Source organism: Lithobates pipiens, unplaced genomic scaffold, assembly GCF_037356315.1.
Source record: "Lithobates pipiens isolate NorthernLeopardFrog02 unplaced genomic scaffold, aLitPip1_a1.2 Scaffold_8, whole genome shotgun sequence".
NCBI lineage: Eukaryota > Metazoa > Chordata > Amphibia > Anura > Ranidae > Lithobates > Lithobates pipiens.
In genome coordinates, this window is record NW_027507903.1 from 58278144 (window position 1) to 58304606 (window position 26463).

The window sequence follows — 26463 nt, forward strand, 5'->3', positions numbered from 1 at the left end:
GTATTTGAGGAAGTGCTAGGGCTAGGTCCAGCTGTTTTGTCTTTGTGTTGCCAGTTACCTATAATATCATCCTTTCTTGCACTAAGAAGGAAATCCTGCCAATAATACAATAGCATACATTCTCTAGTAGTCTTGCTCATTTCCTCCAACACCATCATTGCAGAAGGAGATCCCTTTTACGTAACCTTTGAAGAATAGGGTCAAGGCAATTATGTCACAGTATTTAACTAATTTACTGTTTTTCTGTCTTATTGTGTTCTAGACATATTTAAAGTCAGTGGATATCTAAAAATATACCACAGTTATGATACAATTGATCAAAACAAAACATCTTCCCACAACACTGAGGCCGCGTACACACGCGCGGACTGTTGGCCCAACTTTGTCCGTCCAACAGTTTGAGCGAACAGTCCGCTCAAACTTAGCATGGACGGACATGGCCACACACGACGGACGAACAGTTTGCTGAAACCGTGCGCGATGACGTGAACGGCACGTACGACGGGACGAAAAATACGACGTCCTATACACTGCAATGCAACCTTCCGACGTGGAAATCCTTTCTGAGCATGCGCGAGACTTAGTTGGCCGAACAAGCCTACACACGAGCGAACAGTCCGCTGAAACCTTGTTTCAGCGGACAGTTTTTCGGAATTTCCGTAAGACCTTGTTCGGCCAACTGTCCGCTGAAACTGTCCGCTGAAGCCCCACACACGAGCGGACTGTCCGCCCAAACACTGTTCAGCGGACAAGGTTGGGCGAACAGTCCGCGCGTGTGTACGCGGCCTAACATTTCTCTTTTTACTGATTTATGTTTCCAAATCTACATAAAGCAAACCAACATTTTCTAAAAGTCTGTATGCAATGGGACAGTTTGAAAGCACAAATTATGGGATTGCTAGTAGGGATGGGCAAACGTTTCGGCCTGAGCACAAGTTGGGGCCGAAACTTTCGCTGTTCGAACGTTCAGCGAATAGCTGAACAAACAGGTCGTTCAACCGTTTGTTTGCCCCTCCAAACCAACCACAATGCATCACGGCACTGAACAGTGCATTGCAAGCCCTGATTGGCTAAAGCAGTGAAAGTGTCAGCCAATCAGGGCACAGAGCACTGTCATGATTTTACACTGTCATTGTGGCTTATCCAATCATGGCTCATTCCCGCCCCACACTATAAAAGTATTCTTTCAGAGGCAGCCATTTGCAGTGTGATTTTGGCGTTCAGAGAGATAGAGTTCAGTGCTATTAGTTAGTTAGTGTGCTATACTATGCTATTTTGCTTCAATTGTCAGTGTAGAATGTTAGTTTACTGTCAGTCTAGGGCTAGTGTGAGTGTACTGAGGAGGACCATTATTCAGCTTTGCATAGTGTGCAGCTAGAGTAGGGACAGCTCAGATAGTGTCAGTGTAGTGTAGTGTAGTGAGACCTTGTCAGTAATCGTTACATTAGTGTATAGCTAAAGTAGGGACAGTTTAGATAGTGTCATTGTAGTGACGGTTGAACACCGTCTATTTGATTGCATTAGTGCCAGTTTAACGCCATTTACTTCTGTGTGGGTTACTGCTAGTTTAATACCATATAGTTTTGTGTGTTACTGCCAGTTTAATGCCATTTACTTCTGTGTGTGCGTTACTGCCAGTTTAACGCCATATAGTTCTGTGTGCGGTACTGCCAGTTTAAAGCCATATAGTTCTGTGTGTGTTACTGCCAGTTTAACGCCATTTACTTCTGTGTGCATTACTGCCAGTTTAATGCCATATAGTGCATCACTGTATATTGCAGTATATTATAGTGTATCCTTGGAGTGTGTCTGTGTAGCATGAGTACTCAAATTAAAGTGCCCCAAACACCTCTTTACACTGATTAAAGTGCATCTACCTACAGATTTCAACTTCTTCTTTTCATTTGCTTATAAGCCCCCTCCCTCCCAATAATGTCTGGGAGGACAACAAGGGCAACAAGGAGAGGCAGACATTCCCTTGGCACTGCAAGGGGGCCAGCAATAAATGTGTCTACAGGCAAAGGTGGATGCGGTGGTCAGTCCTCAGGCAGGGCATTATTTCCTTTGTGTAATAGGTTTGCCCGTGCTATCCAGCCACAGCATGCACAGCATGCGGAGGAGGTGGTGGACTGGCTTGTCTAAACCTTCCACATTCTCTTTACCCTCTGTCATGCAAGCAGAGACAAGTGTGCAGTCCCCTGCAGTTGCCAGAGTGAATAAACCTGCCTCTTTGTCCACATCTATTCCTGCCATAGCCCCAACATCTGCCATCGAGGAGTCAGCTGAATTATTTGACCACAGCGTCAGCCACTTTCCCCTTGATGATGCCCAGCCATTACTGGATTCTGAGGTTGATGAAGATAGGACCATGAGCCTAGAGAGAGGGAGGAACACTGGTAGACAAATTGGCATTCATGTTCCCCAAGCCGCAGCATATTGGCCAAGTTGTCTTCAGTGGTAATAATGAAGATGGAGGAGATGGAGATGATGAAGATGATGATGCAACTTGGGTGCCAGGAGGAAACTGAAGGTGAGGCCGACATTAAGAAAGAATAGAGAGCAGCCACTCTATTCCATCTCATTCTGCAGCTGTTATCTCCCAGTCCACTCCCCAAAGCTCAGCTGTCTGGGCCTTTTTCAGCACATCTGAAGCAGATTGCACTGTTGCTATCTGCAAACCGTGTCTCAGGCACATCAAATGTGGCAAAAACACCTACCACTCGCATATCATTGCAATTTTCATCAAGAGAACCTCTATGGGGTTAAAGTGGGAAGCCGCCCCCGAAACCTAAAGAGTAATTTTTCTGCACCTGTATGATAGGTGCATATCATTGCAATTTTTACAGCAAGGCCAATTCTTGCTTTCATCAAGAGTACCTCGAGAGAGTTACATTTTTATGCACCCGTTACTTCTATACAAAGTCAAAGTGATGCCAGAATGTATCCGAAAAATCTCTAATCTTGTTCCCAGTGCACTAGATTGTAGCCTCATTATATACACTGGCTCCCCAGCTGTTGCTGAGCAAAATAAAGGCAGCTTGCACTGAAAATGTCATTATTTTTGGCTTTAAAAATGCAATTATTGCTGCAGCAGATTCTAGACATGGTAGAGATCTGCCATTTTACAGGTAGACTAAGGGGACCCACAGGCACTACATTGGAATGAATTTTCATTTTTTTATGCTTTCACTTTAAAAATCAAAAAATCAATGCTCATTTAAAAATGAGATTTCTCACAAACTTTTTTTTTTATTGATACATGGCAGGACCCGGACCCCTATAACCATTGTATGCCCAATTACTTGCATATAAGCCTACAAAATTGGCACTTTTGATTTTTGAAGTTCGGGTCCCATTGACTTTAATGGGGTTCATTATTTGGGTCCGAACTTTTCAAAAGTTCTAGTGCAAACCAAACAGGGGTCCGTTCGTCCCATTCCTAATAGCTAGTACAAGAATAAAAGGAAGCTGACCACGTGATAAGGGGCGGGGATCGCCCTCTTACTCCGATCAGTCAAATCTCATGGGGCACACAGGCAGCACATGCTCGAGAGGACATATATGGATGTCCTCCTGGCAATTTAGCCCCACGCTGTAGCCATCTTTTGGCTATAGCAGAGGCATGAAGAGGTTAATCAGAAGACTGGCTGAACAGATGTACAGATCCTTTGGCAGGGGTAAAGCTGTTCACCAGAACAACAATTGACAGTTCTGTGAGTAATTGAACTTTTGAACCTAAGATTAGTTTTTTTTTGCCAATTAACATATTTTCTAGCAAAAAAAGAATTTAGTCCAACTAAAAAAAAAATAATTAAATATAGTTTTGTAGACAAGAAAAAAATACTTTTAGTTGAACTATAGTAGATAATAATGTGCCAAACTTGAAAGCTGTAGGTAAATGAGGGTATACAGTATATAATATTGCATACATCTAACATTAGATCTGTAATGGACACTGACACCTAGGGAAGTAAGAAGATAGACCTTACTCCTCTTCAACCCTACTATTAACAGGAGGAGAAAGACAGGCGTGCTGATTTTTTCTCACTACTGGTTATTAATATAAGCCTGCCAAAAGTCCAATTTTTCAGAGTGTTACAGATTTGTTCATTGGATTAATTCCTTTCTTTCAGAAAAAGTCTTGGCACTTTTTTTTCTTTTCAGTTCCGTTCTCTTCATCCCTAAGGAGTCATAAGCAGTGCACGACCTTATATTTTATGACTTCAACACTGAGGTGTTTAAAAATGGAGAAAAAAATGAACTTAGAAGCAAAAATAATCTGATCTCTACAAAAGATATGATTTGAGCAATGAGCTGCAAATTCTCTTCTATGGCATTTCAGCAATTCTTTGAAAAACCACATCAATTGCTTTCAGTTTATAGCACATAGCAGTTCCTCACATCAGCCACTAGAGCTAACATATTTCCATTCTAAAGTTAATTTATATTACTATACCATATGTGAGTTTATACATGAATGTTTAAAGTGAATTTGACATGGCCTAAAATGTTTCTACGTTAACAACAGTGTTGTAGTGTTGGCACCTTGTGGGACTTGCAAACGCCAGTGTTAATCTCCAAATCAATCCTTGGAGAGCTACTTGGATCCTTGGCCCGGGCAGTACACAAGGCCTTGATTTCTGCCCAAGTCAAGATTAAGCTTGGCCTCCTGTCATTCAACTGCCAAACGTTAGAAAATCTGTGAGTAGAAGTAAAGGCCCCAAAACTTGAGTTTGCACTGGGAGGCAGCGAAGGTTAATCTCAAGTTGGGTAGAAGTCAAGGTCTTATGAATGCCCTCAGCTGACATTGTGCTGTAGCTGGAATTCTAATGTGCCCTTGTTGATTTTATTATTATTATTATACAGGATTCATAAAGCACCAACAGTTTGTGCAGTGCTTTACAACAGACAGTACATTTACCATACAATTCAATTGTATTGTACCCAGAGGACCCACCCTGCTCATTACAGCTTACAAATATAAAAGGAAGGGTCAAGTGATACAAAAGGTAATAATTGTGGGGGATGAGCTGATAAGGAAAATGAAAGTACACTTGTTAGGTGGAGGCAGGATAGGCTTCTCTGAAGAGAAAAGTTTTCAGGAATCACCTTTAAAGTGGTATCTAAACCCTTAAACATACCCAGTGAAATCCTACTGCATAAGTTGTACCTGCCTATCTACATCCCCCTCTCCTCTACATCTGTTCAAACTGCTAAATTATAAAGCTTGTCTAAGAGTTTAGAAAAAAAAAAAGGGGGGTGGAAAGCTGAAGTTACCTTCTGCAGAGCTCAGTAAGGAGAGCTCTGAGAGCTGATTGGAGGGAAGGAACACACCCCACCCCCCCTTCACACAGCACACAGGAACAGAGCTGAGGCTGTAAATCTGCTGGAGCTCCCTCCCCGTCACTATTTTTCTCTTGATGTCAGATGTGATTCATGCAGATAGCAGAGGAAGGAGGCAGCAGACAAAAGTGTCACTTAGTGCTCTGTATTAAGACAAGTACACAATATAGAGAGATATGCTTTGTTTATATGTCATGTTTGAGGTTTATAACCACTTTAGGGAGAACTGGGCTGCCTGTTGACATACTGTGCTCTTAATTTATCCATTGCTATATATGTTCCAATATTTAGACTCTCAAGTATAACAGTTAAGGATGTACTTTTCTTTTGCATGGTAGCTGGTAAGTTTGATTGGAAAATTTCTGTTTAAGTGTGCAAGGTCTCAAGGATCTAAGTGGCAAATTCAAAAACAGGTTAAAAGAGAGTATAGTAGAACAGAAAATATAGTTTACTTTTGTAGTAGAATCAGTTATTTGTAATGCTGCTGTTGATGACAAAAACTATCTGAGTATAGTATGACCTATTTATTTGATCATTTAGGACAGTCATTATAAACCACAATAGTCCATGCTCATAAAAACCACTGGAGGAATTTTCGTGCACCCAAGCGTGGTATTGTAGAAATAGAAGAACCCCAGTGAGTTTGATTTCACTGACATTACAAATTACCATTGGGATTCCCAAATTTACGACTAAAATTCCTTGCAATGTCTTCCTCAATCTGTGAACTTTGTATTATGCGGCAACATTGATCTGTATCCAAAATAATGTTATTTTCACATGTTCAGTACTGGGAAATGCTATTGTTTTTCATAAGTGAATTGAAAGAACAGACATTAATCAAATCAAAATTTTATAATCTGGTCAAGCAAATCTAGGCACTTCTTGAATATTACAAGAAATGTGTATTACAATAAGATACCATTGCTTAATGTTACTTTTAAAATGTTAGCAGATTAATTTCAATACTTTTGAGTCATTTAAGTTAGTGCTCTGGAGGAAGTATGAGAATTAGGAATTCTGACATTTCTCTGTCTTTGCTGGTTGCATAATTGTTCCAGGAAAGTGACTCATAGGGGTTGCTTTACTAAAGGCAAATAGACTCTGCTTTTAGAAAAGTGCAGGTGCACTCTACATGAGCAGTTGCCCCAGAGCTTAGTAAATGAGCAGAAGCTCTGCTGACTTCCATTATCCAATCACGTGGAAGCAAAAATGCTGTTTTTTGAAAAAAAAATTCCCTTGCATATAATTGGGTATTCTATGCAAAGTGAACTTTTACCTCATTTAACCCCCCTAGCGGTAATCCCGAGTCTGGCTTGTGTTGGGATTTTACTAGCAGGAGCTGTAACCCCGAGCCAGGACACGGAGAAGTTACTTACCTTGTCCCCTGGATCCAGCGATGTCCTCCGTGCTGTGTGATCGAGCTGTCCTCTGCTCGATTCACAGTGCCGAATGCCACCGAGCTCCGTTCCCTGCGACGTTACGGTGCACGGGAGCGGAGAACGGCGGCAAATTCAAAAAAGTAAAAGTACACAAAACACACACAGCACTGTAATCTTACAGATTACAGTACTGTATTAAAAATTACACACCCCCTTTGTCCCTAGTGGTCTGTGCAGTGCCCTGCATGCACTTTTATATTATAAATACTGTTTTTTTATGGCTGGAATTTGGAGATTGTCCATAGCAACCAAAAAGTGTCCCTTTTTCAGTGTTTTAGGATTTGATTACATTATTGAATATTTTTTATTGTTATTCATTATATTATAAACTTTATCATACCCGGGATGTCTGCTAGACTCTGGTTTGAACAGATTTAAGAGAGTTATTCCTAAGAATTACAGGACTGCAATATAAAACAGCAAATTTCCATGCAAAATAATTGTACCGCTTTCAGCACCTAAAACCAGACTGAATCATACCGCCAGTGCACAGTCTATTTGCCTTTAGTAAATCAACCCCAAAATAACAAGGCAAGCAAAGACCAGTACATGTTTCCTTTAAAAATCTAACTCTATGTCCATTTTTCATAATGGACACGAAGATCCAGATTTATAGGCTTGGTCTAGAATTTCTAATCAATATTTCTTATCAGCATTTTAAAATGTTCCTCGCATCTGCAAACTACATGAAAGCTTGTTTGGGGGAATGAAATTGTTTAAATGTAATTTGTCACAGTACTCTGTAGTGGACTTGGCTATATTGTGCATACTAGTTACCTGGCAAGGAAACGGAACCTGTTCAGACAGCCACTCATATAATTCCCTTATAATAAATATGCAATTCGAAGTTTGGAGAATGTCAGCTTCCATCAAATACTTCTAACAGAGATATTTTATTACTGATGCAAACTGATGCAATATGGCTACAATCACATTAAGTATGATGCAAACTTGCAAACACCAGTGTCAGTCTTCAAATTAATCCTTGATGAGCTCCTTGGATCCTGGGCCCAGATAGTACACAAGACCTTCACTTCTTTCCAAGTCAAGATTAGGGGGGCCTGTCATGCAACCGTTAAACACTGGAAAATCTGTGGGCAGAAGTCAAGACCCCAAAACAAGGGTTAGAACTGGGAGGTAACTAACTTTAATGTCAAAGGAGAAGTACAGCTAAATCTTGCTTGGCTGTACGTCTCCTGTGGATCACAGGAGTGCAGTTTGTTCTGCAGTCCTGTGACCCATTTTAATCTGAAGCTGGCTGTTGGTTGATGCCACAGAGCTGGGAAAGAGAGCGACCATATGCTTGGGATCTGCCCACATGCCTGGATCGGCAGGCCACTGAGAGCCTGAGCCGTCACTTCCACGCTGGGCTGTGGAGGTGCCCTCCACAGCCCAGCACTCCAGTGAGTGCAGTGGGACAGAGTAGAGAGCCGGCAACTGACAGTCACTAGCTCTCTGCTCAAGGAGCTGTGAGAACCAAGCGATCAGCAGTGTTTGATCGCTTGGTTCTCATTGTTAGAGCCAGCGGGGGACAGGTGCAGCACCGGACTGATGCTGCATTCACCTAGGTGATTCTTAAATAAACACAAATCCCATGCAGCTCTTTTAACATAAGTCAAGATTAGAGGTCAAGGTCTTGTGTATATCTTTCTAAAGTACCGCAAACCATTAACAATCACCATGTTTTTTTATTTTAGGAGATGCTGCCTTCATATTCTTAATCACAGTGCTGCTGATCTCAAACAACCTAAAAATGTTATAGCAGTGGGATTTTCATTCAAATTATTTTACTATAAAGCAATTTGAGAATAAAAATATCCTGGGGCCAAAGGTTTACGCAAGAAAGAGATACTCACGTTTTTCAGGGGAAAGATGAGATTTGGATTGTCCCCTCACCAGCCTGCAAGTCGACCCATCTCCGGCACACACTCCACAATTGTCTTCTTTGGCATTGCTCCCAAGCTGCCGATCACAGCCCACGGCCTGCCAACATCAACAACAAAGTTAGAAGGAGGGCAGACCTGTAGTACACATGCTCAGGTTTCTGGAATTTTATTTATTATGTTATGCTTTTCACTTTATGAGCTGGCCTGATTCTGTCAGAGCACACATTGTTTCTCGGCTGATGTTAGACACATCCTGTGGCACAGTATCATTTCTACTATGTTAATAAAGTAGACTGCTTATCAGTTGATAGAATGCAAGCCCAAAGGAAAACAGAGAAGTCTACTTCTATTACAGAACTACTTATTACAGAACGGTCTCATCAGTATTTCTGGTTCATTGTAAAACAAAATGGGGATTTTTTATTTTATGGATGATTTTGCACTCATCTACATGAAAAGCCCCCAATGTGTTCTTGATTTTACTTAAGACCACATTGCATTTATACAGCATGATGTGTACATTTATACCATATTTCTTTAACGGCCGACACCAGCAAAATCATATATTCCAGGTTTATGTAGTAGCTGGCAAAATGAATCTCATGCTACAGTAACTTCTGCTGATTCCTGCAGTGAGATGTCCTCATAAGCGATGAGCAGGGTTTGGTTCAAAGCAGATTCACAAAACTTGAATAAAGTTGGGGTGCCTAATAAGAACCCCTTTGAAGTAAAATGTTAAAAAATAGTAATGGCCATTTTCTAGTTTAAAAGGCAGGGGATTGATCAAACAATTAGCATGGGGCTGGTCACTGCAATGGGGAACATGTACAGAAGCCTAAAAAAAAGTTTAAAAAGTTCTGTTTGGTGGAGAGAAGGGATTTTGATAATGCTTTAAGGGCAACGTTAAACTTGCAAAATACCTTTAAATGACATGCTTAGTGAGTGCCCTTAGCCTACTTGTGAAGTGGCACATCTGTATACAACCTACTATAGCAAAACTGTCATTTACAAAAGAAAAAAATGACAAATGACAGGTTCGGACACTCTTTTTCTGTTTGTAAACACACAGCTGGGGATTCCCTTAATCGCCACAAAAAAAAAATAGACGTCAAGGGGGATCACACACAAAAGAAAAAAAAAAGGTTTGGAGTCCCTCCTTAAAATATGGATTTTGAGGGGGAACTCCACACAACAAAAAGCAAAACAAAAAATGCATGGGATCCCCCCTTAAAAAACGCTTACTAGAGCCTTATAAGAGCATGTAGCCTTGCAGGCCAGATAACAGGGTGGAACGAAGGTTCTGAACTGTATGGCACATGCTCTAAAAATAAAGAGGTACCTTGCCATGTTAATGATAACAAAGACCTCCATTTTGATGAGAACAAGGATCTGGAACCCACTTTAAGAATACGGAGTCCCCAGACACCATCCCTTCATGTGAATAAGTAAGAGTTATATAGTACCCCTAGTCATTCACAAAAAAGGTATTTAGTAAACAGACAAACTGACACTTTTTGAGCCAGCTCTGCTCTATTGGTAAGCGTTTACACCCGACTGCCCTCCGATCTGATCTATCGAGATGGAGAGGACCGGATCAGAGGTAGGTGGGTGTAAACAAACATATGTTCTATTGGGGTGAATGGACCATCCAATTAGGTCTGCCTGACTTTTCCCATTAGCTCACCCCTTACAGTTATTACCTTTCGCTTCCAGTACCCCTCTCGTTTAGATTGTAGACTCTCAGGAAGAGAGCCCTCCTAATCAGTTTGTCTTGAACTGTATTGTAAGTGCATTGTCTCTCTGAGAGACAGTGGAGAAGTGGTTCCCACAAAGCAAGACTTCCCTTAATGGAAACACAATAGTTCCAACCAGTGAAATTTAAAAAGGAGTGCCAGACCAAAAATAGATGAAAGATGCTAAGATACTTTTATTTGTTGCTAAATAAATCATATAAAAACATCTACCACATTTCTGGGGCAAGACCACTGGGCCCCCCTCATCAGGGCTCAACACGGGATAAAATTTGGATGGACATGGAGAAAACAGCGAGCAGCAATAGAAGATTGCTGCTCAGCAACTATTATATTGTTACTTTGTGAGGAGAGTTTAATACTGGTCATAATATAGATCTGTGAGGGTACTTTTTTCTCTCAATCCATCCAAGTTTTATCCAGTGTTGAGCCCCAATGAAGAGAGAGTGGTACTGCCCCTGAAACATGTTGGCAATTTTTTTTATCACGTATTTATCAGCAATTAAAATCATCTTGGACTTTAGAAGGATTCTAGGTGAGTTCAGAAATACTGTAGAAAGGAAGTGATTAATCATGTAACTCAGCCTGACATGAGTGACTAATACATACAGCACACTTGGTATTTGGTATTCAAGGAGATCACTTAAAAACTCCATAGTTAAAAAAAAAAATTCAACCCTAAAATGTTTAATAAAGTGAACCTGTATTGAAATTGTGAATACCCTCTGCTGTGTAGAAGGTACCCTCTGGTGTCTTTACTTACTTTCCCCATTCCTCTCCACAATATAATCCCTATGTTGGCTCCTGCAAGAATCCTATATAAATATTGTCACTCAAGTACAGATATGTGCCCCATACACAAAAGTATCATAAGGTAGCATGAAATACATTAGACATGTGCACAAATAAAAAATGGTTTTGTTTAGTTTCTTTACATTTCAATTGATTCGTAACGATTCGTAATTTTGTAAGACGTGAGTTTTCATATTCGGACTCGTTCATATTTTCCTAACAGATATATTTTCATTGATACAAAATGATTTGTAATTCTTTTAGTCTAATGATTCGTAATTTCGTAAGATGCGATGTTTCATATTTGGACTTATATTTTCGTAACAGTTTTATTTTGGTTGATACGAAATGATTCGTAATTCCGTTAAGTCTAATTTTCTATGATACAAAATGTATAATTTTGTTAGATAATAATTTTTGTATACTCCGTACACTACCCGTAATTTAGTAATTGTTACTTTTGTGAGATTGCCTTTTCATTGATTCATACTTTTGTAGGAAATAAAGAATAATAATCCCATGCTTGCTTTTCCAGTAAGTCCTGGACTTACTCCAGTCCACTCCCTCTCAAGACCTGACTCAGTCTCCTCTTCACCTGAGAATGTAGTGTTACTCAGATACAAAAGGTATAAGCTGATTGGCTAAAGATATTAAGTAAGATACATCACTCACTAATACACTGCCCATTAGAAAGAAAGATTTGAGAACACGAAATTACAAACATACGAATTTACGAACATACATATAAAGATACACTTACACTGTCCATTCAAAAGAATGATTAGAGAACATGAAGAAACAAAATTATGAACAAACGAGGAAACAAAATTACGAACACACAAATCAAAATACGAACATACAAACTTATGAACAGACAAATAATTGAAAATACGAAATGTAAATCATTCGTTATAGATGTCATTTTCTTTCTTTTACTGTTTCGTATTTTCGTAAGCATGTCCGTTCCTAAATTCAGATTTTTGCATGTTCATTATTTTGCTTATTCTTAATTTCGTAATTTTTCATATTTTGGTTCTTTCAGCTATTTGGATGTTTGAATTGATCGGAATGTACGAATACTAACAAATTCATACGAAAATCCATTTGTTACTAACCGAATCGTATATGTCTAAAATACATATAAATGAGGCTAGGTCCACCTAAAGGCACATACATATATCCATATAGCTGTGGGCCATAATTTTTTAATGTAGGTTTCTTTTGATGCTCAAATTTGTTAGCCATATCAGTAAAATGAGAGAAATGTTATCTAGTAAAAGTTAGCCAATTTCAGCTGGACTTGTTCTATAATGAGGAAGATATTTCATAGGCAGATCGTATTACTTAACAGGATGGAAGGTGTGAGAATCATGGAACCACCCTGTACTCAGTTAGTCTGAACCCCAGAATCAGGAAGGCTTCATAGATCTTAATCCTTAATTTATGACACCATCTGTCTTCCACATATAATTCTGTTTTAAGATCTCTGCCCCAGCATTTTGACAAGTCATACCTTCAGCCATATAAATCAAATGATTAACACCTTTGAAGCTGTCTAGAAACCAAGGAGAGGAATATATAATTTATACAGATTGATTCTGCAATTTTTACACCTCCCATTCTCTTTGTAGACTATAACGTCTGCCTCTCTATGGTAATTTGATCAAGGTGTTGGTGTTACCTGCATTGATATAGATTTGGGGGAATTTTCATGACAGTTATTAAAACTGAAGAAGGGGCTTGAATAAGCTAAGAAACATCTTCAACATTACAACACAAGTCCAGCTGACTGTGACTAAATATAGTACTTGATGACCTGGATAAACCTTCACAGAAATACAGTGGGACCCTAAATTGAGAATCTTTTTCCCACACTCAGTATATCAGTCAGCATGGTTTATTAACTAGATACATGAAGCCTGTAGGGTCAAAAGTCTGCAGTAATGTGTGAGGCATTTGTGGTCATAATACGTGTGGTATTAATAAAGATGGAATGTCACACTCACATTTTGCATTGAACAAAAAGAACCAAGAGCCTTTCAAAACAAATTAAGTAAACATTTATATTAGGCATTCGTTATTAATTATGCATACTACTAAGAAATTATTCACTGCTTTACATAACTCACAGACTATTCAATTCAGTCCCAGTCTTTGAAGTATCTTACAATTTAATTTCTCCATTGAAGAGGAACACACAACTGTTAGGGTCAGGATGAGGTTAAGCCAATTATGTTTTTGGGTTTTAGAAAGGCAGAGTGCCCAGAGTAAAACAGAATGTGGTTGATTTACTAAAACTGGAGAGTGCAGAATCTGGTGCAACTTTACGTGGCAACCAATCAGCTTCTAGCTTCTAGCTTCAGCTTGTTCTATTAAGCTTTGACAAAAAACCTAGAAGCTGATTGGTTTCTATGCAGAGCGACACTAGATTTTACACTCTCCAGTTTTAGCAAATCAACCCCAATGTCAGTAGAGCCCTTTGTAGGAAACAACCCACTGACTAGTTATGTAACGTGGAGGTGCCTGAAATAAACATAAGGGAACTTTTTACACAGGCATTCCGATCAGGTCTGTCAATTTTTTAGGCGAACCTGATTAGAAGTTCCATGCAGCTCTACGGACAGGGTGTAAATGAACTTGTGCCCATTAGCACCAGTCTATCTCCAAGTTTGTCCAAGTCCATAAAAAAAACTGAAAGGGACTGTTTTCATACCTAATTGTGATGGATCAGAGGTAGACTAATGTAAATGGGCACAAGCCTGTTTACATCCATCCAAATAAACATAAGGGAACTTTTTACACAGGCATTCCGATCAGGTCTGTAAATTTTTCAGGCGAACCTGATCAGAAGTTCCATGCAGCTCTACGGACAGGGTGTAAATGAACTTGTGCCCATTAGCACCAGTCTATCTCCAAGTCTGTCCAAGTCCATAAAAAAACTGAAAGGGACTGTTTTCATACCCAATTGTAATGGATCAGAGGTAGACTAATGTAAATGGGCACAAGCCTGTTTACATCCATCCACCCATTAAATCGGAGGTCCACCCTAAAATGGACCTCCGCTCATCGGAATCCCCCCCCCTCCGGCGCCACAATTGGCACCTTTCAGGGGGGAGGGGGGTGCAGTTACCTGGATAATCCAGGTAACTGCACCCACTTCCGGGATAGCTGTCTGCGGAAAGGGGCGTAGATTACGCCCCTTTCAGCAACTGCCTGCCCCTTTGTGCAAGTGCCCCGCTGCCTGCTGGGAAACACACAGTTCCCAGAGGCAGCGGGGACCGTCCGGATTGCGCCGCACGGCTCGCGCATGCGCAGTAGGGAACCGGGAAATGAAGCCGAAAGGCTCCATTTCCTGATTCCCATACCCAAGATGGCGGCGGCAGCACCCGAGTGTCGATCTAGAGATCGGCTTCGGGTGCCGACATCGCGGGCGCGCTGGACAGGTAAGTGTCACCATTTTAAAAGTCAGCAGCTGCAGTATTTGTAGCTGCTGACTTTTAAAAAAAAAAAAAAACGCGGAGTCCCGGCGGACTCCCGCTTTAAGCTATCACAGGTCCGCAAGGGGTGGGTGAGAGGGAAGCGGGGAGAGGTGGGGAAGTTTGGTGGGGTTGGCCCTGGAGCACTCCAGGTTAAAAAAAAGGAGAATTCGATTGTAAGGAGACAGTGGTCTAAATCCATCAATAAGTAGCGTGTGATCCGTGGATCCCAAACTTCGTGAAATTTAGGTAGCTGGTCATGCAGGGTAGCAGAAATTTTTAAAAAGATCATATAGTAGTTAATATGAACATTGAGTTCCTTCAAAGGAATACATTTTACCAGGACCAGATGATCATCTTCTTCGCAGCTGTAAAGCCACGGGTGTAAAAACCAAATTCTGGTTTGGTACAAGTAGATTTATTTTTTTCTGCTCTCTTTCAGAGAAATGTATTTACGAGGGTATAGACTAACTGATGAGTATGAAACCAGAAGGGCTTGCTTTTCGGACAGTCCAACCAGATGTGAATATGCCCTGAGCCCTTCCCCTCTACAGCACCGGGAGGGATATCCAGGGATTGTGACATGTGAGAGTTGGGAGGGGATGAAGAACCAATGCATAAGCAATCTATAATCACTGAGCGCAGTCGGGCGGCTCCGGGACAAGGCACCAGTACATGTAAGCAGGCATTATGTGTTTTTTTTTTTTTACTTTTTTAATAAAGCAGTATTATGCTATTTGGTTCCCTTCCTCTTTTTCATTCTCAATGGGTCTTCACGGTGGAGAGGAGGATGCAGCTAAACAAGTCTCCTGATTCATCTCTATTTAAGCCAGCCACAGGATTTCTCAACCAAGCACTTTCAGACCTTCTTTTTAATTAAAGAGGTTGTGGCTATCTGGTGAGCAGGTTCTTCTATTCGAGCACATTGGGTGTGAGGTTTGAATTTATTGTCCGGTGGTGGAATGCATTTTATTGAGCGTTATTGGCTAATTGAAGTTACTTTACTGACGACTTATCAACTTTTTAAAAGACACTTGTATTTTTTGTTTCCTAAAATCATTTAGCACTTGCTTTCCATGTTTTTTATGTGGTCATAATTGTTATATTTAACACAATCAACGGCCCATTCACACAGTGGGTTCGTTATCTAGCGCCCCCATCTTTGTTTCTTTTATAAATCCAGTAGTCTGTCTACATTTTTTTAGGGAGCAGCTATTTAGTTATTTATTATATATTTGGCATGAGGTTTGTGTTTTCAAATCTATAATTGGCCTTTGTAACTAGAACATTAATTAAGCTTTTCAGCATTAAATAACAAAAAATATTTACAGGGCTTTTTTTCATGTTTTTTTCCCTCTCAAAATTACAAAGGAGAGTGAGATGTCTCTGTTTTAGGACCACTTAAGCAATCTGTATGCTTTTAGTCATAAGGTATTAGAAAGTATCTATACAACAATAACACAATTTGCAGGATGCCCATAATGCCCATAATTTGGCTTCCAGCACTATGCATGAAAAATATGTCAGCCATTCACAAAAGAAGGAAAAACATTTCTGAGGGAACGCTGTTTTCAAATAGTTCCCACGCCATTACAGTGTGCCATATTACAAGAAATTTTCATTTTAAATTTTTTGGCAGTTTTATAAACTCAGAGCAGCTGCAGACTGAGATGAAATGGGTAATTGAATGACTTTAAACTACAAAAGGACCTATGCAACAATTACCTATAATATGTATGTTATTTTGGCGAAAGCAGAGTTTTCCTTTAAATACTGGCAAAATCCACTAGTTGCTGAGAATGGACTCCATCATCCCAGATTATATGAAAATTCACTGCTGTAACTCCAAGATCAACCACCTAGAGAAATTTCTGTACTGTTCACATTTAAATATTTTGATATACAATCTCTAGTAAGCTTTGACACATTCCATGCATTAAAATCTGACTTAAAGGGTCCCAACAGGATTTGTTTAATACAGTGATTTCCATTACATACACATATTACTATTATTATTTTTATTATTATGTCTGGCGCTCTCACGCTTGACCTACTTAGAGGTCATCAAACCCTTACCACTTCGAAGCTGCTTCTCATTTGTTCATAGCTGTGTAAAAGAAAAAAAAAAAAGAGTGTCTCGGACTGACATAAACCATGTCAGTGCAGCAATCATTTATCTGGGTTCTGCAATCACCATCTCAATACTACAGTCGTTTGGATAGTTTTGCATTTTATATTTAAGATTTAGTACAGGGGATCAAGACACGGATACTGCCTGTACTACACCAAGGGATCTAAACTTTATTTTAACTCTAGGGTTGGAAATACGAGTGACAGCCAGCTTCGGCCGCCAGGGTTCATTCCGGATTAATTACTAGAGACCTAACTACATTCTATGTTAACTATATATTTTTCATTAATGTAGGAACTGCTATAAGCATGTGACCAATGTATAAAATACAGTATGTGAAGAGTTTATTTGATTTTATATTGCTTTTAAATGAACTACAGAGTACTTACTCCAAGCCTTTCTTTTAGAAATTTGTGCAAACTATTTTATGGGATTATTGTTAGACACGCCAATTATCTTGGGCAGGGCATTCGGTAAAGAGTGGATCTGGTCAAGAAAACCAACAGTGATAGGTTTTCTTTCCAGCAAAAATCCAGAACATCCTTCAGTCTGCTTGATTCACAAATAGTTAAATGTACTAAAAAACAACACAGGCTGGTTGAAGTATCAAAACTGGGAGCCTTTTGGTCACAAATGCATAACACGCTGTTGCAACATACTGTTGCAGGTAAAAGAATTCATAATATTTATCTAATTTGAACACGTATCTGTGTGACTGTGGTTCCACCTTATTAGAGGAGAACAAATGGCTACTAGCCAGATTTTTCCAACCACATTTTTCATTTTCGAAAAATGTCCCATAGGTAGTCTGATCTCAGTCTTCTGAGGTTGCAGGTTTTGAATGATTGCTATATTATATGATTGTAAGGGTGCCTCCCTGGGTTACTAAGAGGAAGCCCTGGACATATCCAAATTCGAGTCCATTAAATGAACAGGCCTCCCAAAAGTTATACTTGAGTTTTAGGCAGTGGTGGCCGTTCCATTAGGAACGCAGGTGCTCCACCCCCCTAATCCATGCGCCTGGCCTTTCATCTGCATGCAGGGCGCTGGACGCATGGATTTCAGTGGGGTTTTTTTTTAAGCAAGTGATTAGAGCCCGAGTGTCAGGAAGATCCTGCTAGCAGAAATCAGTCCGGACCTTCCGCCGCGCGTTCGCGTGTGCGGGCTATTTAACTCAGTCTGTCACATCCAGTTCTTGCTGTCTGATCTACAGCGTGCGAGCATCCTGATTCTGAGAACCTGCCTTCTGTGACCTGTTGACCCGGCTTGTCTACCTACCACTCCTGCTATCCGCCTGCATCTGATCCCGGCCTGTCTGACTTCCCCTCTGCTTGATCCTTTGGTACTTCTGCTGCCTGCCTGTTTACTGACCCAGCTTGTCCGACTATCCACCTGCTTGATCCTTGGTACCTTCGCTGACTGCCTGACCTCCGACCCGGCTTGTCTGACCGCTCTGCTGCCAGCCTCCTGTTCCGGTGCCCGTCTGCTGCTCTACCTCCAGTTGTGGGTCCAGCTCCTACCTGAAGTCCTGCTTCTGCCTGAGTTCCTGCATTGGTGTTCCAGTTCCAGCTACCCCACCTGCTGCTCTGCTTCAGCTTCCTGCACCTGCCTGCTGATCCTTTTCCTTCCTGGTCCCAGCCATCCCCTGTTCCAGCTGGGGGTCCTGCTACGAGTTCTTCCTGGGCTCCAGACCCCACGGTTGCTGTTTTTTTTTTTTTTTTTTTTTTCCTTTTTTTTTTTTTTTCAAAAAGTTTTTTATTGAGAAAAATGAAAAAAGAACTTACAGAAGTCTTGAAAAGTAGGAATGAACACACACAAAAAGCGGATACAAAGCCCAAAGCATTTTCATCTTATTACAATACTTATGATACTAGGACATACAGTAACAAATGAGAATGGGAGACAGGAGTCGTGACCTTCCCTGCTATTCCGAATAGGATGCCTGGTATATAGGCAGAGAGTGCGAAGGGGGGTATGAGACATTAGAGCAGGAGGGGCATAATGATAGGAAGGTGTGGTGTGACTGGGTCTTGGGGGCTTAATCCAGGGGGCTTAAATGAATTTTGACTATATAGGACCCCACGAGTGGGAAGAAGGTCTAATGTTTTTCCAATCATGTAATAGACATTTGCTCCTCATTCTTGGGCCTTGTAAATAGGAAGAGTTGAACTGGGTATGTGCCCTGCATATGAAGGGTGCCGATTAAAAAAAGTGCCTAGATAGGGGTGACAGGGGAATGTATTGGGGACCAGGTACTAAATGAGCGGGGGGGGGGGGTATAAAGGGACAAAGACGGGGTCAAGGGAGGATGTTGGGGGGGGGGGGGACATCTCTGGCTTCCCCTAATCCTCTATAGTCCAATAGTGGACCGAAGTGCCAGGGTAGGGATGATCTTCTGTATGGCAGGTCCTACCAGTTATAAGGGGGGGGGGCAGGGAGGGAGGTTATAATGGAGTTCCAGGTGGGATATCTAATGGTGGGCTCTTGTTAATTTCTCTTCTACGAGGGTGAAGCCATTATATCCCTGTATTCTAGTGTCGACTGAAAGTGAGACCAGCAGGCCCATTTAGTGCCGTATTTTGTGGGGGTATCCCACGGTTGCTGTTGATCCTGGCAGGCACTCGTGCCACTCCAGACTCCTGTGCTGCCTGTATACTCTACCAGGGCCCTCGAGTCGGAGCCGCAAGAGAGGTCTCTTCCTGCAGGTCAGGCTCTACCACCAGGTACGTGACACAGAGGCTTTAATTTGCTTTAAAAAAGGGTTCTCTCAGGGCGCAGAACACTGCGCTCTGCACCCACGTGGCTGTGTGACAATAGCAAATTAATATTCCTTATTGTCTTCCTGCTTCTCCTCCTGGCCAATCAGGAAGCAGGTTTTAAGACCCGATTGGCCGAGAGGAGAAGCGAGCGTATTGGCCAGGAGCAGGGGGGCGCCAAGGAGGAGACCGGGGGAAGCCGTCGAATGGGGTAAGTGCAAAGCTGATGGTCGACTGAGAAATGGGGGGTGGAGGGTTTGACCAACCGCCTGACTGACCAATCGAGCAACGAGGGTGGGGGTTTGACTGACTGGCCAACTGATTGACTGACAACGAGGGGGTGAGTTGGGTAGTTTGTTTGCTTCCCCCCCAATAAAAATAGAGCACTAGATGCCACTGGTTTTAGGTGCAGCATGCTAACATAGGCAGACTATAAGGCAAAACCACTGCCACATGCACTGACACCTTGTTTTTATTTTTTAGTTATTTTTCTAGATGTGTATATCACTTTGCTATATGTGTGTTATTTCACTGTAGGGTGTGGGTGACTACCCTGAAATCTAAGGGGAGGTTGTGTAGCCCATAGGTTTCTTTCTCTCTGCCTTAAGAGATCTCTCTTTGGGTGAGTCTCTCCCCTAGTACTCATTGGGGTTAATTTACTAAAACTGGAGAGTGCAATGATTGGCTACTATGCACAGCTGCGCCAGATTTTGCACTCTCTGGTTTTAGTAAATCAACCCCATTGATGGGCTTTGGCTGATCCTGAGGAAATGTGTCCGCTGGGTATTTGGCTAAGTAGCCTTACCTCCTCGGGAACCTTGCACCCCTCCAGGGGGCAGGGTAGGGTCCTTCCTCTCCGGAAGAGAGGGTCATATGACACACCCTATTGCACTTTTTTATGTGTAGTCACATGCATATTTTTGGTTCACTTTGGTGTTTTGTTTTTGCACACCGCACCACAGGCCCAAAAGAAAAAAAAGGTGACATACAGCAGGTCTGTCTATGATTTCTTATACTGTATGTCTGGGATAATCTAGCACTAATCAAGATTTATGAAAGACTGTCCATACAAGTACTTCACACCTCAGACTCCATCAAGACATGTAAATTACATTTAAATATGTCATGTATTAGGTTTTAAAAAAGTGCTAAAAAATGTTGGAGCAAAGCAGAACTAGATTGAAAATGTTCTTACTTACTAAGACATGTCACATTTGTAACTTCAATATCTTCTACTGTTTTCAAAAACTAAATTTGGGCACGGCCATGGGTAATTCAACCCAGTCCTGTTCTAAGGTAAAATGTATGGATTTTCAAACCTCCAAGAACAGGAATAGCTAGTGAGAGTAACATTCAAAGCAGAGATCAGGAAAAGTTGTGTTAAAGTTATTGTAAAGGCTATTTTTTTTAATTAAAACAACAAGCATGCTATACTTACCTGCTCTATGCAATGGTTTTGCATAGATCAGCCCTGATTCTCCCTTTCTCGGGTTCCCTGCCGGCTCCTCCCCCCACCAAGTTCCCCCATACCAAACTGCTTGCTATGGGAACAATTGTGCGTGCTCGCGCAAGAGCCCCGCTCTGTGTGTCAATAAGACGCACAAAGCGCACCTTGGCCTCGCCCCCTCTCCCTACTCACTGGCTGTGATTGACAGCAGCAGGAGCCAATGGCTCCCGCTGTTGCATCGGAGCCAATGAGGAGGTAGAGAGCCAAGAGAGGTTTGTTTCTTGTGCACAGCACTGAATCAAAGCCAGGCAGAGGTAAGTATGGGAGGGGGGTTAAATACATACAGAAGGTTTTTTGCCTCAATGCGTAGAATGCATTAAGGTAACAAAAAAGTAACTTCTGTCTTTACAATCACTTTAAGGTGAGATTAAATGGTATGCTTATTTGCCAAAAATAATCCATATACACCCACTACTTAATGACTCTGTAATATATTTTTCATGAAATCTTTTTTTAAGGCGTTTTTCTGCCCCCCCAACATCCTCAATGAGCTACCAAAATCTCTTTTTCCCTGCTCACTTTAATCTGTTTGGAATGAGCAGTGTACGTTAAGCCGCGTACACACGTAGCCGTCTGTCCGACGTACTTAGTCTGGCGGACTTCCCGCCAGACTGTCCGTCGGACTTTCCGAACGGGCTACTTGCCCACACACGGCACTTTTTCAGTGGACTAATAGGGCGTACTAAGTCCGCCATACTATCCGCCCTACTTTTGAAATGAACGGACTCGCCCACACACGCGGAGGAAAGTCCGCTTATTTCGAGCGCGTCTCCAGGTAGGGCGGGGCCCGCGAAGGAGGCCCCGCCGCCTGGTATGGACTTAAAGGGGAACCCCAACGCTGAAAAAAATTGGCGTGGGGGTCCCCCCAAAGTCCACAACAGACCCTTGTCCGAGCACGCTACCCGGCCGGCCAGGAAAGGATGGGCGAGCGAGCGCCCCCCCCTCCTGAGCCATACCAGGCCGCGTGCCCTCAACATGGGGGGTGCCTTGGGGAAGGGGGGGCTGCGCGGCCCCCCCACCCCAAAGCACCTTGTCCCCATGTTGATGAGGACAAGGGCCTCTTCCCGACAACCCTGGCCGTTGGTTGTCGGGGTCTGCAGGCGGGGGGCTTATCGGAATCCGGGAGCCCCCTTTAATAAGGGGGCCCCCGGATACCGGCCCCCCACCCTATGTGAATGAGTATGGGGTACAATGTACCCCTACCCATTCACCTGTAAAATAAAGTACAAAAAAAACACAACACACAAGATAAAATAATTTATTGCACAGCTCCGGAGGTCTTCCGTCTTCGGGGGTCTTCTCGCCGGACTCCTCCGCTATCTTCTTGTAGCTCTTTTACTAGCGGAGGAGCCTGGCATTCTTCTTCGTCACCCCGGCCTCTTCTTCCGACTTCGGGGGTCTTGTCCCCCTCTTCGGATCTTCTGCCGGGCCACCGCGCCTTCTTATAGCTCTTTTACAGGCGGTGGCCCGGTCTTCTGTCGCCGCCGCCGCCTTCCGTTCTTCTTCTCCTGGAGATGTTGACTCGACGTTCTCTCCGGCCGCAATGCCAGGGACGCGCTGCGCTGCCACTTATATAGGGACAAGGGGCGGTGTCACATGGGTTGATGTCACATGGGTTGGATGATGGCAGTCAGCAGAGCCCCCCTCATTTACTAAGCTCTGAAGCAAGTGGTCTTGCAGAGTGCAATTGCACTTTGCAAAGTGCGCGGTCTATTTTCCTTCAGTAAATCAACCCCGGTGTGTCTGTAAAGATACATCTGTTTTTTGAAAGCATTGTTATTTAGGTAACAATAACTGCTTAGCAAAACACTACTGGCTTTAGCATTTCTTGCAACTGTTATAGGGCCCAATAACCTAGGGGCCCAAAACAATAATAAAACTGCTGCACCATTGTCTCCAGTGTGAAACCCCGCTAGTGGCCAAAATGCGCTGCAAATCCGACGGTAAAACGTCGCTAAAAATGGCTGTTTTACTGCTGACGCTATGGGCATGGCAGTGTGAAAGCCCTCTAAGGGAAAATGTCTGTGCTCAAGAATGATATCCATGAGTTGCTGACACTAAAATTTGTGATGCAAAATTCAAACAAAATATTAAAAATATTAAAAGGAAGTACAGCGCTGTAAATAAAAAAAGTAAATACCCTTGTGTATCACTTCAAATCTATACAACCACAAAAAGAAAAGATATGCAATCATAAATCCATGCAGAAATGACAAAACAAATTGAATGTGATAAATCAGACACCGAAGTCTAATAAAGTTTGATTTAAAAAATGCCAACTTAATGTGTCCATAAGTGTCCATATAACATTCCATAAAGCATGTGGTATGTGTGTGATAATCCACTCTCTGAAGCAATATCAGTTAAAGAGGAGGCATTAAAGAATACAATTCCTGCAATAGTGCAATAGGCTGACATGAGATAAAAAAAGCACCCACCAACCAGTGCTCCCCCCCGGGTAAGTATAGAAAACGCTTAACAAACGGGCAGTATATATATATATATATATATATTTCTTTTTTTTTTTTTTACAGAATTTTTTTTTCACCTTATTGATATTTATTATAATAATCAAAAAAATTGCATTCTCTATTTTGTTCTAATGACCACTGTTATAAGGACTGAAAGTTAGGGAAATCCAAAATGTTGAGCTGTTATCAAAAAAGGAATAGAAGCAAAATCTTCCAATAAAGACATTTATTCTGGTGACAAATGTCCAAGAGAGGATTTCCCTCACTCTGTAGAGATTTCCTGTGGTGCCTATGGGACACAAATGGCAAAGAAAACTGACAGGGGTATAGCCATTTGTTATTATTTCCAAAAAACAAAAGCAAAAAGGTTTTGGGTTAATATATACTTAAGGTCTGCTATTTATTTTTTTATTTTATTGTATGTTTGCTAAAAATGAAGGCAAGTCCTAATCGATCATTTGTAAATTGATCAAGTCAAATCAGAAGTTGTGAGCGTAGCTTACCTATATCAACCAAGAAAAACAAAGGTACCATCGCTTATACAATTTCATGCACTATAATGCAAAGGGCCTCATTGTCCATTTATAGGGAATATTTTTATGAGGCAGTGATTGTCTCATTCATCAAATACTCACAGTAGGTGAAACTTCCTGGTGCATGTGGATAAATGAGAGTCATACACCTAAAGCCTCATACACACGATCGGACTTTGTACAAACTTTCCCGTGGATTTTTGTACAAACGGCGTCGGCCGAGAACTTGTATTGCATACACACGGCAGGACTTTTTCAGCCAACTTTCGCTAAATCACGTGGTTTTTCTGCTATTTACCGCCACCTTTGGTCAACTTCTGTATTGTTGTCTGATCTTTTGCATTGGTTCTGAGCATGCGCATTTGTACTTTGTACAAAAGTCCTATGGGTTTCTGTACACACAATCGGACTTTGCTCCATCGGACTTTTGTTGCCAGAAAGTTTGTCAGTTCGCACAGCCAACAAAAGTCTGATGAAAACCGAAAAAGTTTGTCCGATGGAGCATACACATGGTCGGATGTTGCTCCAAATCAGCTAATTTGCATGTTTGTTGTCAAAAAGTCCAATCGTGTGTACGGGTCTTAAGAATGATCTTCCAGATGGTTTATTCAGCCATCAATAGTACAGCTCCACCCGAAGACCACCACCTCCTTAATGCATTTCACAACGAATGGCTTGATTACAAGGATGGGTGATCAAGCCACAATAAGAAGTTGGTCTTCAGGTGGAGACATTATGGATGGAGGTGTACTACTGATGGTTAAACATAGCACCTGGAAGATCATTCTTTGGTGTATTTTGCTTATTCATAAAGATTCTTCAATGGTGAGCAGAGACGGGCTTCTTTGTTTGCCCGTAGATAGCACGAGGCTCACATCTAGAGGTGCTTTGGTTTTTAGATGTTTCAGTTCCTGGTGCATGTGTTCTAAATTAAAGGGAATAATTAGACAGAAGTGAATGTTTGGCGAACCTCTCATTCATTGCTTTATAAAACGCCCCTTGGTTTTTTGGAAGAATGTGACCAAGTGATTCATTTGATTAGGTTGGTAAATAAAAATGAATTAAAATATAACGCAGTAGGGGACATTTAAGTTATCCTCAGCCTTATTTATAATGTATTTAAAGGTTTATTGGAACTTTTTTAGATTATAATGTTTTTGAGTGTGCTAATAATTACTTTTGTGTATGTCTGTGGAAAATATCATTTTGATGAATAGTTGCAGGAGTATCACGGGACTTATAGGTTCTCTACTTTCAGAAAATATATAGCTTGAAAGTCTTTATTGAACTTTTAAATCGGTAGTGTACATGGGAAAATGTAAAATTCTCTCTGGCCATCCGAGGTGCACAACGTGAGCCAGCACATTAATGAGTTTAAAAAGGACTCCAATAAAACTAAAAAGCAGCCGGAATTGGTGACAATTATGTCAGTTTATAGGCACTATAACAGTGCTAATCTACTGACACCCAACTGTAAACACTTTTATACTGACACTCATTTCTCTTTAGTTTCTCAACACATTACATACACGGCCCAATCTACTTTTATTCCCACGTGCTAAAAAACAGTCCATTAAATATTTTTTCCTTTTTATTATCATTTTATTTGCTATCAAAAAGTAACACATGCATGGGGAATGTAGAACTTATTTATTCACATATTTGAAGAAAAGACCACAGCATCGTCCAAACAGTCAATTAGATTATCTTCTAATTGACTGTTTGGACGATGCTGTTGTCTTTTATAAAATTAGATTATTTTTAATTTTTTTACACAATGACAGTAAAAGGCCAAAAAAAAAAAAAAACAGTGAGTAAAACAAGCATGCTTTACTGCATATACAGACTGATTTTACTGTTGTGGGTTTAGTAACACTTTAAATATACTATATTGTCAAAAATATTGTCAAAAATATTGTGACGCCTCCCTACATGCACATGAACTGTATTGGCATACCAGTCTTAAGCCTTGTACACACGATTGGATTGTTGGCCAACAAAATTATGGACTTTTGTCCAAAGTGTGTTGGCCCAAACTTGTCTTGAATACAAATGGCAAGTAATTGTTGGCCAACAAATACGAACATAGTGACGTACTACGTTGTTTTTCAGCTCTTTACTGCCACCCTTTGGGCTCCTTCTGCTAATTTCTTGCTAGTAGAAATTTGGTGAGTGTTGATTCGTGCTTATCATTTCGTGCTTTTCATTTCGCACTTTTCATTTTGCGCTTTCAGTTAGTTTCAGAACAGCCGTTCGTCAACCAGACATGTTGCGGAATCGGAGGAAATAACGTGTTATTTATTATTGGCCTTGGAGTTATTGCTTTGACTTTATTTTTTTGGGTTGAATAATGATTTGATTTGGTATATTTTCTA

The 26463-nt window shown here is 41.3% G+C and overlaps 1 protein-coding gene across 1 annotated transcript in view; it reads right to left on the bottom strand.

The window, feature by feature from the left end:
* Positions 1-26463, bottom strand: part of ADAMTSL3 (ADAMTS like 3) — a 712540-nt gene that overhangs the window by 219468 nt on the left and 466609 nt on the right. Inside the window, exon 7 of the mRNA XM_077470182.1 lies at positions 8642-8768. Within this exon, the coding sequence (XP_077326308.1) occupies positions 8642-8768 (127 nt within the window). The remainder of the gene's footprint in view (positions 1-8641; positions 8769-26463) is intronic.